The 16,441-nt window shown below is 35.5% G+C and overlaps 1 protein-coding gene across 1 annotated transcript in view; it reads left to right on the forward strand.

Moving 5' to 3' along the window:
* USH2A (usherin) overlaps nucleotides 1-16,441 on the forward strand; it is a 691,295-nt gene that overhangs the window by 157,297 nt on the left and 517,557 nt on the right. The window contains exons 14-15 of the mRNA XM_072814508.1: nucleotides 1,949-2,112; nucleotides 12,957-13,115. Of these exons, the coding sequence (XP_072670609.1) occupies nucleotides 1,949-2,112; nucleotides 12,957-13,115 (323 nt within the window). The remainder of the gene's footprint in view (nucleotides 1-1,948; nucleotides 2,113-12,956; nucleotides 13,116-16,441) is intronic.

Raw genomic sequence — 16,441 nt, forward strand, 5'->3', positions numbered from 1 at the left:
TTTATGGGAATTATTTTACTTAGGCCTTAATTACAAAATCATCCCTAGTCCTTTGAATTAGAAACAAACTGTAATATTCTGAAAAGTCTCCTATGAACTTCATTCAGGTAAAATTCTCTGTCACTGAAGTCTAACAATTATAACAAGTCAGATAAGTTAGATAGAACAACAGCTGGAATAAGAGACTATAAAACCAGGAATAGTCACATTTAATTACTCAAAATATTGCATGCTTTCCTAAGAAGCGATTTATTTATTCCATTTGGATTCAGAACTTAATATCCCATGGATATTGACGGAGCTGACTTGGAGTTAAGCATGTGGCAGCTAGCTGGAAGAAAATAGAACTACATCAAGGAAAGGAATTATGTTATACACTGGAAACTATTACTCTAAATGTACTGTATGTAAAATAAGTGTGATTGTCTCATGAGTGAATGGTAATAAAAACTGAAATACTCAAGAGACACTTATTCATGAGTAGTGTAGTGATATATATGTGCCTTGGGAGAAGCTTGCCTCTTATTGTTTACGCTTACCAATATTACATTAAAAGCCTACAAACAATATACTCTAAGTAATGGCATATAATGAAATTAAGAGCAAATCAAATATTTTGTTGCTTCTATAATTCCATTTTAATTTCAATGCATAATTTTCTTCAGCTCTGATACTTAAGTAGCCTAAATAAAACATCTATTTGAAATGGAGTTCTGAGGCATGTCTATTCATAAAGGACTTAATATAGTTGTTTGTAGGGGGAAAATGTCCTTTTATCGTGACATAAAAAAGGGCAAACTACAGTACGGTGGTTTTCAAGAGAAACTGTACTTTATTTATTCCCAAGGTGATATTAGTCCATAAAACAAATTTGCAGCTTATTTAGCAGTCCGTAGCTTTTATCGGCCTTTTTAAGGGTGTTGAATGATTACCCGAGAGATCATGCTGTAGAAGTTGCAGGGGGATAAAGAAACTCCATCCAACATCTTTATTAGAGAATAGAGGTGAATCCATTTAATGTTGTTTTAAATGTAGCGCATGGAAAGTTCCTGTTTACAAGTGAGTTGTCTTTTTCCATGTGCTGTTTTTGCCTCTCTCATACTTCATGGTGCCAAGATTGCTTATCCTGATCAATGACATTGGCATACACTAAGAATTTGAATAATTTACCCAGAGGAAGCAGGTTTGTCCTGGCAGGCAAAATTCCAGGACAGTGATTTTTTTATTTTTTTTTTTTACAAGCAACTTTAGGTCCAAGAAATTTAAGTTGGAATGAAGTTATCTCATTATATTTGTATCATTAACATCTTTTCATAAATCAGGATAATGCTCTATTCTACAACCATTCTGGATAAATGAGTTTAGTGCATAAAACAGAAAATGAAATATAACCTATATTAAGGGCATCGACAGTACTGGAACATGTCTTCTTCAAACTCTTTTCTTAGTAATATTTAGTCTCTATAAAACTAAATATAGAATTTTGAGATTTTTATGGAGATCCATGGTTATCACACCCAGTGTTCTTCAAAATTTGATAGATACTTGGAAAGATGATTTATGGGTACATAGTCTAGATTTTTAGCTGTCAGAAGAATTGCTTTTTTAAAAAAAATCTACTGTATTCTTAATTGAACAACTGGCATTCAAAATAATCCATAAGATGTATCGTGGCACGAAAAAAGCAATATAATACTTTCTTGTGCTATTAATTAGTTTACAAAGGGAAGGCTGCATAGAGATTTTATCATGAGCAACATTTTGTTCAAGATTGTTTTTCTGTCTTGTTTGATGTTGTGTTTGTTTATTTGTTTAGTTCAAGTATTCTTTTCAATATATTGGCTAAAACAGATCATCTTATTTCACAGTTATTGATAGTCCTAACTTATACTATGAATTATTAATCAAAACATTATTCTCTTTGATGGTTTATTTGTCTTGTTTTTAGATGTCAGCCTTGCAATTGTCATCTCTCAGGAGCCTTGAATGAAACCTGTCACTTGGTCACGGGCCAGTGTTTCTGTAAACGATTTGTCACTGGCTCCAAGTGTGATACTTGTGTTCCCAGGGCAAGCCATTTGGATGTGAACAATCCACTGGGCTGCAGCAAAAGTAAGTCAACTCTGGCCTGTACTGGTAGATGAAGCATCATGCAGGGAAAAGTGTCTTGTTACTTTCTTTCTCCATTGAGAACCCATCAGAAAGGCTTAGGCCCAGTGTGGAGAATTTAGGAGAAAAACGGGAAAAATAAGAGAAATAAGTAAGAAAACAATCAGGTTCCACAGCAACTGTACTGGATTTTGAGGCGGTTGAAGGCAGAGTGTAGCTAATGATTAACAAGACATATTCATGGGATCCCTGGGTGGCGCAGCGGTTTGGCGCCTGCCTTTGGCCCAGGGCATGATCCTGGAGACCCGGGATCGAATCCCACATCGGGCTCCTGGTGCATGGAGCCTGCTTCTCCCTCTGCCTGTGTCTCTGCCTCTCTCTCTTTCTCTCTGTGTGACTATCATAAATAAATAAAAATTTAAAAAAATTAAAAAAAAAGACATTCAGATTTTGTACCGTGTAGTTTATCTTCAGTATCCTATGTTTTATTTTGTCTCTCTGGATGTTAGTATAAGTCAAATTGTAAGCATTTATGTTTCTTTGGCAAAGGACTATCATAATTGCCTTTCTGTGTAACTATAGTCTAAACATAAATCTGGATTTCAGTGAGTATTTAATTAATATTTGTTATTCATTGATTAACTATAGAATTGAGTGACTTCTGTGCAACAGGAATTCCAACATATAGCTTTGGATGTCAGTTGTAGATCATCATTTTGTGAGAATCTTACATAGAATATACTGAATCCTAGTGATTTCTGATTGGTTCTGCCACAAATTTTGTGTAAAAATATTAACATCTGCTCCACTTTTTTTCTAACTATTCTTACACCTAAGACACAGTCTAGGAACTCTACCTCAGGCAAAACTGGACAGTTAGGTTCATTGACTACCTGGCCTACATTTCTTAGTGGTAGTAGACATTTAGTTTTATGTTACATCTTTCTTTCCCTGGGCTAAGCCTTCTTGTCCTTCCAAATGCTTCCAATTTTAAATAGTTAAAAAACATGTATATTCATAATTGTTCTTTCATACACACACACACACACACACATATTTAAATCTCCTTTTTAAAATTGTGATCATTGGTGTTAAACACATTTGTTCAACTACTTGCGGTGGTTGTTGCTGCTGCTGTGTTGGGTATGTGTTTCACAAAATTTGTAAAACACTGTGCAAAATTGGAAGCTCAGTAATAACAGAGGTAATTCATTAAAAAAAAATTAGACAAGATTCCTGACTTTGAAGAAGCTTGAAACATAGTCAGCAGAAGTGATGGATACACTTACAGTAGAAGGGAGTGGATAGGGGGCATAGGAAATGCTGGCTGTGGCAGGAGTTTGAAGAGAGCCTGCTTTCCTTGCTGTTCCACCTTGAATTTTACATGGTACTTGCCTTTTATCCTAGCAACAGCCGGAACAACCAGCTTCACAAAGATATGATGTTATTGAAAGGAATGTAGTGCTATCTATTGTTGAAACTGTGAACTACCTCGGGCTGGTATTTTCCTCTGTGTCCAACAGATGTCAAGCATGTGTTTTCCTTGAACATTAGAATGTTTCATGGTGTGCTTCTATACAGTTTGGGAACCACAGGATTATAACTATTATCTTTTCCACTTCCTTAGAGGCCACTGGCAATAGGTTATCAACATCATCTGTAATTCCACCCCCCCCTTTTTTTTTACGGATGGGGACTTGAGTTGGGATCTGAGCATGTAATTTCCAGAGTACTGGAGAATTGAATTCAGATAAAGTAGTTAGACCCTCTCTCATAATCTGCTTTCTTATTTCGTGAGTCACTTCTTTCCTATCAGTATTTGTTTCATGCTTTCAAAACGATAGTCATTCTCCTTGAGAGAAGTAATACAAAATAGGTATTAATTGTGCTTTCTGTATGCTTTACTAGTGAATGGAGTGAAATTTCATTTGCCCTAAAATTCTAACCATGAACTTAACTAATATATATATGTGTATATATATACACATATATATATTAGTTAATATATATGGTGTTTCACATATATTATATATATGATTCACGTAATATATATATATATGTTTCACATATATGTGAAAACACATATATATATGTGTATATATAATACATATATAATATATATGTGTATATATATTATACGTATATAATTCATAGCTCATTTGTGTTTTAGTCTTCTTGGCACTACTCACGTCTATGTTTATCTTTGGTTATTTATCCATCTTTTTATCACTCATATTTTTTCTTTATCCTTACTTATCAGAGAGGCTTTTGTAGCTGATCCCTTTTAAAAAATATTTTTACTGTGGTAATATGTATACGGCATAAAATTTACCATATTAGCCATTTTTAAATGCACAGTTCATATATGTAAATGCACAGTTTAATATGTATTAAATATATCCCTAATGCTGTGCAACCGTCACTACCATGCACTCCATAACTCCTTACTTCTTGTGAAATGGAAACTGTATACCCATTAAACAGTAATATCTCCCATTTGCCCCCAGCCCCATGTAACCACAATTTTACTCTCTGTCTCTATGACTTTGAATAATCTAACAACCTCATGAAATCATAAAATATTTGCCTTTTTGCAAGTGGCTTATTTCACCTAGCATATGTCCTCAAGGGTCATCCATTTTGTAGCTTATCTCAGAATTCCCTTCCTTGTAAGGCTGAATAATAATCCATTGTATGCATGTACCACATTTTGCTTATCCATTAATCTGTCGGTGGACACTGGGGTTGCTTTCATGTTTCAGCTTATGTGAGTAATACCGCTATGAATATGCGTGTACAGCCATTTCTTCAAGACTCTGCTTTCAATGACTCTGTTTTCAGTTCTGTTGGGCATATAATCAGAAGTGGAATTGCTGGATCATATGGTAATTCTATTTTTAATTTTGTTGAGGAACTGCCATACTATTTTCCACAGCAGCTTTACTATTTTAAATTCCCACTGACAGTGCACAAGGGCTCAAATTTCTCCATATCCTTGCCAACATTATTTTTTATTTATTTATAGTAGCCATCTAATGTGTATGAGATGCTGTCTCATTATAGTTTTGATATGCATTTTCCTAACGATTAGTGATATTGAGCATCTTTTCTTGGTTATTGGCTATTTGTATATCTTCTTTAGAGAACGTCTATTCAAGTTATTTGCCCGTTTTTAATTGGGTTATTTGTCTTTACTACTGAGTTATAATTGTTCCTTATATATTCTAGGTGCATGTCCTTTATTAGATATATGATTTGCAAATGTCTTTTCCCACTCTGCAGGTTTTCTTGTCACTTTCTTGATAGTGTCATTTAAAGCATAGATGATTTAAAATTTGATAAATTTGGGATGCCGGGCAGGTCAGTGGTTGAGCATCTGCCTTTGGCTCAGGTTGTGATCCCGGCGTCCTAGGATCGAGTCCCACATCGGGCTCCCCACAGGGAGCCTGCTTCTCCCTCTGCCTATGCCTCTGCCTCTCTCTCTCTCATGAATAAATAAATAAAACCTTTAAAAAATAAATGAAGTTTGATAAATTTCAGTTTGTCTATTTTTTGGTATTGTTTATACATTTAGTGTCATATCTAAGAAACTATTGCCAAATCCAAGGTTATGGAGATTTTTTTCCCTATGTTTTCTTACAAGAGTCTTACAGTTTGATTTTAGATTTAGGTCTTTGGTCCATTTTGAATTAATTTTTATATATGTTATAAGTTAAGTTTCAAGTTTCATTCATTTCAAATGTGGCTTATCTAACACCATTTATTGAAAGGACTATTTTTCCCTTGGTTCTTGCAAACCTTGTTGAAAATCAGTTTACTATATTCTGTTGACTTTTTATTTTTTTTTATTTTTTATTTTTTTAAAGTTATTGACTTTGAGGCAATTCTTTTTTTTTAATTTTTATTTATTTATGATAGTCACAGAGAGAGAGAGAGAGAGAGGCAGAGACACAGGCAGAGGGAGAAGCAGGCTCCATGCACTGGATGTGGGATTCGATCCCGGGTCTCCAGGATCGCGCCCTGGGCCAAAGGCAGGCGCCAAACCGCTGCGCCACCCAGGGATCCCAGTTGATTTTTAATCCATACTTTTGTGTTATTTTATTACTAATTACTCTATGAATTAGAATATGCATCTTTGTTTGCCACAGTCTAATTCAGGTTGGTACTGACTTAATTCTGGCAAAATATGACAGGTAAACTCTTTATATAGCTCTCTTTCCTTCCTGATCTTTGAGTTATGATACCATGTAAATGTGTGTATGTGTGTGTGCATGTGTGTACGTGTGTGTATATGTATGTGTATGTAGTAAACCCTACATTGCAATAACATAAATCTTTTAACAGTAATAAGGTTTTTAAAAATGATTTGAGAGAAGAAAACAGAATAGGAATATGTACATACATACACAGAGTCTTTTTTTTTAAGATTTTATTTATTTGTTCATGAGAGATACAGAAAGAGAGAGGCAGAGACACAGGCAGGGGGAGAAGCAGGCTTCATGCAGGGAGCCCGATGTAGGACTCGATCCCAGAACTCCAGGATCATGCCCTGAGCCAAAGGCAGATGCTCAACCGCTGAGCTACCCACGCGTCCCCATACACAGAGTCTTTAATGATTACCCACATATTTACCCTTTCTGGTGTTCTTCTTACCTTCACATGATTCAATTTATTTCTCTGTGTCATTTCCTTTTAGGCTGATGGATTTCTTTAGAATTTCTTGCAGGGCTAGTCTGCCAGCAACGTATTCTCCTCCTATTTCTAAAAAATTATTTGCAAGTTCGTTCCTTCTTTCCTTCCTTCCTTCCTTCCTTCCTTCCTTCCTTCCTTCCTTCCTTCCTTCCTTCCTTCCTTCCTTCCTTCCTTCCTTCCTTCTTTTTGATGAATACATTTTCTGGATAAAACTCTTGATAACAAAGCTTTTTAGGACTTTGAATATGTCATTCTACTACCGTATGGCCTCCATCGTTTCTGCCAGCCTTTAATTATATTTTTCTTCAACTAGGAATAGATTTTTCTCTTACTCTTTTAAAAGTTTTGTTTTTGCCTTTCAGCAGTTTGACTATGATTTGTTTAGTATGAATCTCTTGGTATCCTGCTTGGATTCAATGTACTAGTTGGAAATGTAGATAAATGTTTTCTATCAAATTTGAGAAGTTTGAGCCAATATTTCTTCAAATATTTTCTGCCACTTTCTCTATCTTCTGATTTTGGAGATCCCATGACACATGTTTCAATGCATGGTACACCTGATATTGTCTCAGACCCGATATTGTCTCATAGGTGTCTGAGGATGTGATCATTTTTGTTCTATATTTTTCCTTTCTGTGTATTGGCTAAATCATTGCTGTATCATTATATTCTACCTATTGCTTTTTATTAATTTTTTTCCTTACAGAGCATGTGTGTGAGCAGGGGAGGGGCAAGGGAGGAAGAGTGAGAGAGACAGAGAGTGTTAAGCAGGCTCCATACCCAGCACAGAGCCTGATGCAGGGCTTGACCTCACCGCTCTGAGACCGTGAGCTGAGCTGAAATCAAGAGTTGGACACTGGGATCCCTGGGTGGCGCAGTGGTTTAGCGCCTGCCTTTGGCCCAGGGCGCGATCCTGGAGACCCGGGATCGAATCCCACATCGGGCTCCCGGTGCATGGAGCCTGCTTCTCCCTCTGCCTATGTCTCTGCCTCTCTCTCTCTCTCTCTCTCTGTGACTATCATAAAATAAAATAAAAAAAAAAAGAGTTGGACACTGAACCGAATGAGACACCCAGAAGCCCCTCTACTTCTTGCTTTATCTTCAAGTTCACTGATCCTTTCTCCTTTCCTTTCAAATCTGTCATTGAGGCCTTTTTAAGGGAAATTTCCATTTCAGTAACTATTTTGTTTAGCTTGGAATTTAATGTTTTTATACATTCTATTTCTGTATTAAAGTTCCTTTTTTACTGTATCATCATCAGATTTTTCTTTAATTCTTAGAACATATTTATAATAGCTGCATTGAAGTAGTTTTTGATGTACCCAATATTGGGGATCATTCAGAGTCTGTTTCTCTTGACTGCTATTTTTATGAGTATAGTTTAGTTTCTTTGAGTGTGTTATAAGTTTATGTTGAAAACACTTAAGTTGTTAGATATTTTTTAGTAATTTGCATAGACTTAAATGGTGAAAAACTTTCTCCACTACCGTGTACAGCTATTGACATCTAATCAGTTTTTTTTTTAATTTTAATTTTTATTTACAGCCTGACTTCTTAGGAGTCATTGCTGTGTCTGAATCAGCCAAAGATTTGGGCAGTATTTGTGCTCACATACTTTCAGACCATACAGCTTCTGCCGATCAATACATGTATGGTGTGGAGGATGTTTTCAGAGTTATAACTAGTTCTCCGTTCTTTGGCATTCACTTTTCCCTGGCTCTAATGGTTTCCTCACATACTTTCTTACTTTTATAGCCAGCTAGGAATCTATGGAGAGCTTATCTCAGGCCTCCCATGCCTCTCTTATACCCAGGATCTCCTGGCTTACTATCTGGTAAATTCACCACTTAACCTAGCTAGGAGCACATTCTCAGGCTAGAAAACCTGTGAGTCTTCTCTCTTCTCCCCAATTGACTGTGCCACTTTTAGACAGCAGAGCTATGAATTTCTGCTGCCAACTCCAAATCAAGCAAGTGACCAATGCACCAAAGCTACTGCTTATGGTCAGCCCTACTGTTAAAACTAACACACCTGACTACGGAACTGGTACTATGGGAATAACCCCTGACCAAAAGGTCACAGACTCTTACTGTTACTACTCAAAGCCCCACCAGTTTTTCAAGAGTAGGTAAATGTTATCAACTTTTTATTTGCCTATGTTTGATTTAGAGCTTCCAGAACAGTTATTTTGATTATTTCATTCAGTTTTATATCACTAAACTCTTGATGTTGCCACAATTAGAAGCACTCCTATTTCCTTTTACTTTTAAAATGTTTTTATAACTTTCTAGATATTTTAAATTTCATCCATAAAAGATATTTTTAAGTTGTTCTCAATAACTGTCTTCTACTTCTTTCACACTAATAGTGCTTAGACATGGATTCATGGCCACATCTTCCATTGTAGTTAAGGTATTGCCATGTCATCAAATTTCTGGTTGAAATGATGTGGGCAGAAGTGATGTGTGGGAGTCTTGAGTTGTGTTCTCATGGGCATGGGGCATGCCCTCCATCTCTCCTTTTACCTTTCCTGTTGAATTGGATATTGGATATCCATCTGGGACCATGCACACAAGGATAACCCCAAAGGATGGCAAGACAAAAAGACAAAGGAAATCTAAACACCTGTCTTCATAGTCACAGTGTTCTGAACCTTTCATTAAAAAGGGATACACACATTCATTTTATACTGAAAATAACCCTGAGAGTTAGACATTATTCTCCCCTTACTATAGATGAGGAAAGATTCAGAGAGTTCAACCAAAATTTGACTACAATCACGCAAATACCAAAGTGCTGAAGCTGGGATTAAAACTCACAGCTCCCAAACAAATCAATGTAGTTACAATATGGTATTATCCTTCCATACAAGAGAGTCTGGCATATGCAATGACCATACTTGGCAATTTTGATGAATGAATATATGACTATTTTCTCAGAATTCACCTTTCCGCACATAAAAGGATGAGTTTAAGCTATCCCATGGCCAGAATTTCATAATATTTCTTTGAGTGGTATTGAACCATCTAAGCCTTCTCCTTTCAGGGTCATACAGGCACCATACATTTACACTGCAAAGTTGAACAAGATTGTGATTAGAGATGGTCATAACAAGTAATCAGCTTTAAACATTTGAAAGAGCCTATTTGTGTATTTGTGTATGTGAATGTTGCCAAGGAAATTCTCAAGTAATGAAAATCATTTTCTCTACCCTTTGATATGGGATGGAAACATGTGTCTTTCTTTCAACCATCCCCAAAGTATTTTGCTGTCTTAGAAAATAGTCTGAAGGACAGTTTTGATTGCTTTAACTCTGAAATCTGTTGTGTTCCTGATAGCATGCAGAGTTTTAGATGTTGTCACTAATATTCACGAAAAATGTTCAATTGCCATAGATTACAAGGCTCTTTCAAAGTGCTATAAATGAGACGGTTTATGAGTCTTTGTGGTTCCACCAAGAACAACAGGACGTGGAGCCCTAAATTAAAAATCACTGGCAGATCAAATGCACTGTCAGTGTTCAACCAATGCAAATGACCATGTCGCATATGGTGAATTCCTGAATTCAAAAATATGAGGTCCTCTTTGGAAATGATTCTCTTTTTCCTGTGTCACTTTGAGATTGGTACTATTCTTGTCCTATGTCTAACTAGGCATATGGGCAGTTAGAGTTTTAATAGAACCATGCAAATTCCAAAGAAGGAAAAAAGATAAAGAGGAAGAGTGAGAGCATATCTTGTTTGAATATTTTTTCTCTAAAAATACGACATCAATATCATCTCCCTTAGGATAAGAGACATTGTCTTTAGGAAGCCTATGCATAATATATGGAATTTTGTATATTTCAAATTCAGTGCTCTTGAAATACTTTCTTAAAATGTTATTATTGGATTATATCATGTCTTTAAAGTGGAGTGTATCCATCATGAATACTGATGAATTAGTAAGAGCTCTTAGTTGAAAATCTTTGCTTGGTCTGCAGGATAACTTCACTTTACTACTTTATACTTCCCCCACTCTGTTCCCCAAGATTTAGTATGGTCTGCATCAGCAGACCCCCTTGCCCTCTGACTCTTGGTTGGCTTCAGCTACTAGTGGGAGCCTGCCAGTCATCTGGAGGGCTGGCAGAAAGGGAAGTTGGAATATTTAATCCTCAGCTTCTTGTAGTGCAGGAGCAGTCTTGAACTGGTCTTGAGCTGGCTGTATCCTGCCATGAGTAGTCATAGCTCCTGTCAAATGATGCTCTTCCTACAGTCCTTTCTGTGCCTGAGTGCTATGCCTCTTTAAGCTAGGCAAGTGTATTAGAAAAAAGCTAACATAGTGGGCCTGACCACTTATCTGTAGAAAGACCTGCTTACAAAGTTAGCCTTTGGCCGGCATCTGGGAACTTGGACTATGTGAGGATTCTCACCATCCCCAGAAGAGGTAAGAGTGGCTCACTGTCTCCTAAATTTTGTCCAACCAAATGGTTTATGCTTAGCTCTACTTTCCTTCTGGGAATCTAGAATTCTAGATTTGGGAATCTAGAATTATGCATACAGACAGAGGCTGTCTATGTAAATACCCCCAATATAAATCCTGGGCACTGAGTTTCTAATGGGCTTCCCTGGTTGGCAACATTTTACATATTTTCATAAACCACTGCCAGGGGAATTAGGGATATCCTGTGTGACTGGAACCTTGTGGTTGGTTTCCCCTGGACTTACCCATGTACCTTTCCCTCTGTTGATTGTACTCTGTTCATTTGCTATAATAAATCTTAGCCATAAGTAGGACTATAGGATGAATCCTGCAATCCTCACTGAGAATCATTGAACCTGGGGGTGGTCTTGAGGACCTCTAAAATAAATAGTAAAGGAGATCTACTGTTATACCCCCAGAGTACTGCTCCATTTCTTTTGGTTTTCTTACACTCTCTGCCTACCCTTTTGAAAATAGTTTCTTTATGAAGCTCTTTATTACATTACTTAATTTAAATGTATTTTCTCTCTTCTCCTGAAATCCTATCACCCGGTGACTGCAAATACAAAATACATTATAAAAATATTGATAATTATTTGATTGATTCATCTCTATACATGATTTTTTTTGAAATTTCTTAACAAGAAGATTAATGGTTTTTAAGGTAAGGTAACACAGAAACCTTTTATATCTTATTTAATGAAAAATTCTGATTAGGATGTGCTTCTTTAAACAGATGGAGGATTATGCATTTTGGTAAGCCAGAAGGTAATAAATAAGCTGGTGGCTAATTGTCCTTAAAAAATAGTTAGACATTATTTTCTCCTTTACCTTTATATGTTCAAGGGGGAGGGCATAATGAAGGAAAAGAGGGAGACCAAGGAAAATATGCGGTGATAAGAGATAATGTTTTTGTAGTGTATACTTACATAAAATATCACTAACATAGTGAGATGAATGCTCTTATGTGCCTCATAGAAGAAATTATATTACTTCTAACAATCATTGCACCTCTAACAGGTATGGGTATATCCACATAGTATTATGTTCAAATTATTTTTTGCTAATATTTAGACTATTTAATATCCATGACATCCATGGGCATTTGTATCATTAACGATTATTTTTTCTTTTATGCTGTGCTCTGTGAAGCAAGACAAGGCAATGTGCTTAAAAATCCAAAAATTATACTAATTAAATATCAAGACTTATTTATGTTAACATAATTTATTTATGTTAACTTTTAAATTAGTTAAGTAAAAAATAAGTGTTATATATTCTTGGATACTTTCTCAAAAAAAAGGAGAAGGAAATAAGGAGAAGGGAAAGAGGAAAGGGAAGAGGAAAAGGAAGGGGAGGAAGAAGAGGAAGGAGAAGAAGGAGGGGGAGGAGGAGGAGGAGAAGGAGAAGGAGAAGAAGAAGTGCTTAATGCAAACTTTAGTGGTCCACTCCCCAACTATGTTTAGGACAGCTGCATTGACCTACAAAATTGTTTTATGCGTATAGACAAAAAGCTTTGTTTTAGAGAACTCATGATGTGTACTTTCTGTTTATTAATGTCCTGGTAAACCACATGTCTTCTTGATAAAGTAATCCTGATTCAGAAAGACCTCTTTCCTGGCTATCTTACTTCAGTGTACCTGTGTGCTTATTGATTGCCTTTGCTAATAAATGCTCCCTCCATTGTAATTTAGCTCCGTCCCAACAACCTCCACCTAGAGGACAAGTTCAAAGTTCTTCTGCTATCAATCTCTCCTGGAGTCCACCTGATTCTCCAAATGCCCATTGGCTTACTTATGGTTTATTCAGGGATAGTTCTGAAATCTACACAACTGAAGATCAATACCCATACAGTAAGTTTAAAGGTTTGGTGATAGAAAAATATAATATTCTGGGAATTGATATATTAGTTAATTTCTGTGACACTGAGGATAAATGTTGTTGTGGTTTCCTGTGCCTAGTGGAGAGTGTTTCAAGCAGAAAAAGAATTATGAGTCTCAGGAGCAATCTCCTCATTTTCAAAACAATGAAATAAAAATGGGAAGCTTCTTGTTTGATAAGCCCTAATGCTTATCAAATTCTCAAAGATAAAAAAAAAAAAATTACCCTATCCAGCTTTATTGAGGATGTGGAGGAGTTAGAGTTTGCATAAACTGCTGTAATATCTGTGTATGTTCATTGGCACTTTTCATGTGGGAAGTTGTTAAAATGTATGAAAAACCATATCCTTTTGTGTATCATTTGACTCAGCAAATTTCCTTTAAGAAATTTATCTTAAATGAACAGTCATAAATGGACACAAAATATGTTCAGGCCTAAACTATTTGTAATGGGAAAATATAGCAAATATTCAGCTATCCAAAATCTTTCAATAAATTGTGATAGATGGCATTATGGGATCTTTATACATTGGAAGTAAATAGTAGGATGTAATTACCTATAAACTGATATCTTAGTTTACAGTTGATGAATGGAAAGTGTCCATGACACATTGTGTAATGTAATAAAAAGTATTACAAATAATCTGAGTTATATTTTAATTCAAAAATATGTAGAAATATTGGAAGACTTACAACAAACTTATCTATAGCTTTTTCTGGGCATAACAATTAAAGAAGGTTTATTAAATATTTCTATTATATGGATTCAGCTTTTAAATTTCTTAGGTTAAAAATGGACTTTTAAAAAAGTGGATTCAGAGTACTAGCCTTCATGCAAACAATGTAATTTTATGCATACATGGCCATTTCCACAGAAATATAACATGAATTTAAATTGAAAGAGAAATTATGTCAAAAAACCATGAAGACTATCTTTGCATCTGTAACTTTTATGAATATTTTAAAGGAGCTTATAGAAATCAAACTATAGGGGTCCATTGTCTTTAAGAAAAATATCGGAGTAGATGTTTTACATAGTTTCCCTAAAGTCAAAACGAAGCAATAGAAATGTTTACATCCTTTCAGCTCTGTCTTCTCTGATATTTTCCTCTAGTCATGTTTGGCTATAAGCTAGTTTAAGAAAATAGTTTGAAAAACATTGGAATAGTGATTCTAATTCAAGTTTCCATTTTGTTCTCTTTGTTTAATGCCCAATTTTCCAAATTCCAGTTTAACTTACTTAATTAGTTAGAAGAAAAGTGTGTAAGGTTCCATAGAGGGACTGGAGTTCTGTAATCTTCCTCAAAATGGTTAGGAAGATGCCTTGTTTTAACATAGCGATTGGCTTTAAAACTTTTGCGTAGCACACACTTCTATTTTGTATATATAGTAGGTTACACTTTTGCACCTCATCCTGCCTGACATGCACCTACATTATTATGTCCACTTTCTGTTAACTCTAAATGTTTCTCCAGTATTACAGCTCTTCTTTGAAGTTAATGGCAACTCTGAACTTCATGATGCAGATTGCAAAGGGAAATGAACATCTGTCTACATCTGCCATGTTGGCAAAGTATCCTAAAAACCTGCTACTAGAATGTTTATTTTCTTCCAAATATCAGCATGATCCAGGTGTCCTGAAACTTAAACTTTTGTGATAGGGGAAGAGAGAGTTATAAAAATATTGGAAGTGATTTTGAAGATGACAGTGCCACTGGTTGGATTATTTCTGAAATTGTGAATTAGAGTCACCCTACTTTTCCATACAGCTTAATTCAATAATAAAATTAAACTTCAATTATACCCTTCAATTCCAGTGGCATGTTTTCCATAGTAACATATTGTGATCTATTTTATAGACCATTACATGAGAATACAACACTCTGGCTCTTATTCATGATTGCACTAATATAGAATCCAAATAACAGTTTCTTACATAATAAATGTGTATTCATTCACTAATCAGACACTTATATAATCCTATTAAACGAGGTATTATTTCCTAAAACCTTATTTTTCATTAAAAAAATGCCACTTCTGGCATTTCTTGACAATCACTATAATTAATGATGTGAAAATTATCTGCATGATGGCATTTGAACAGTAAGAACAATTGGCTAACGCTGTCAGAACTTTGTATCATTCTAATAATACCCTCATGTTTATTACTCTATTTCCAGTGTGTGGATAGCATGTGTAATATGAAAAGGAAACAGTACTTATATTCAGCCGGATGAACACAAATCTTTGGGTTAAATAAAGGCATTTGGAATTATAGGTGGAGAATCATTGAACTTTTCAAAGAAAATTAATAGTGTTGTCTTCCGAGAAAGTTTGATCATTTGGTTGAGACCATTATAGAATTCCTTGTTAGAATAAAAACTTTTCCTAGCTTGCCTGATGCACTATGGGAATCTCCAGGACAGTGGTTTCCAACCCAAGATCATGACACACTGGTGTGTTAGCATCTTTAAAGGTCGCAAAGTATTTGTTACTAGTAATAGCACACTAATAAGGGTGGAATAATTTTAAAGTTTTTAAAACTAAACAAAATTTACATCCTCACAAGCTTGTGCGTAACCAGCTATCAAAAATAGAGAAATGTATAGAGGTCAAGTAAGCGCATTGGGAATTGTACATAATTAGCACCTAATATTATCTCCCCTGGAGCTCCAATCTGGTTTGCTCATAGGTATTTTCCACGTGCTAGGTATGAAGAGAACAGCTATCATAGGAAATAGCGCTCATTCGATAGTATTGCAGTTATAGGGAGTGGCCAACAAATCATGTTATATTTTCCTACTTGAGTTTGGAACTAAAAAACTATACATATGAGTCAGTAAGATGGAAATGAAAAATAAAAGTCATCTTCATTACTGATAAAAGTCAGATTGGAGAATAGACCCTCTCTCCTGTCCAAAGACAGATTAGAAGAGAGAAAAAAATCAATGGGCTGATCTGAGTGTGCTCTGTTCCCGCCCCCCCTTCTCCCCAAATTCACAGTTAAATCATTTCTCATTTGGGAAGTCATGAGTAGAGGATTAGTCATTACATGTTTACTCTAAAAAAATCCTTTCACAGAGAAACTAGAGGATAAATACCTGTACACCTGACCATTGCTTACATAGCCTAAAGACAGTTTAGAGTTTTAGATAGTGATACATCAGAGTGAACCTTGAGATTTCATTTTTACCTTTAATATCATTCTCATTTGTTACTCCATACTAAAACCAGTGTAGTAGTCACTTGAATAATTGATAGAATGAAACTCCTTAGCACCTTCTATCAATATATCACAG

The sequence above is a fragment of the Canis lupus genome, chromosome 38 (genome assembly GCF_048164855.1).
Source record: "Canis lupus baileyi chromosome 38, mCanLup2.hap1, whole genome shotgun sequence".
In the NCBI taxonomy this organism is placed as follows: Eukaryota; Metazoa; Chordata; class Mammalia; order Carnivora; family Canidae; genus Canis; species Canis lupus.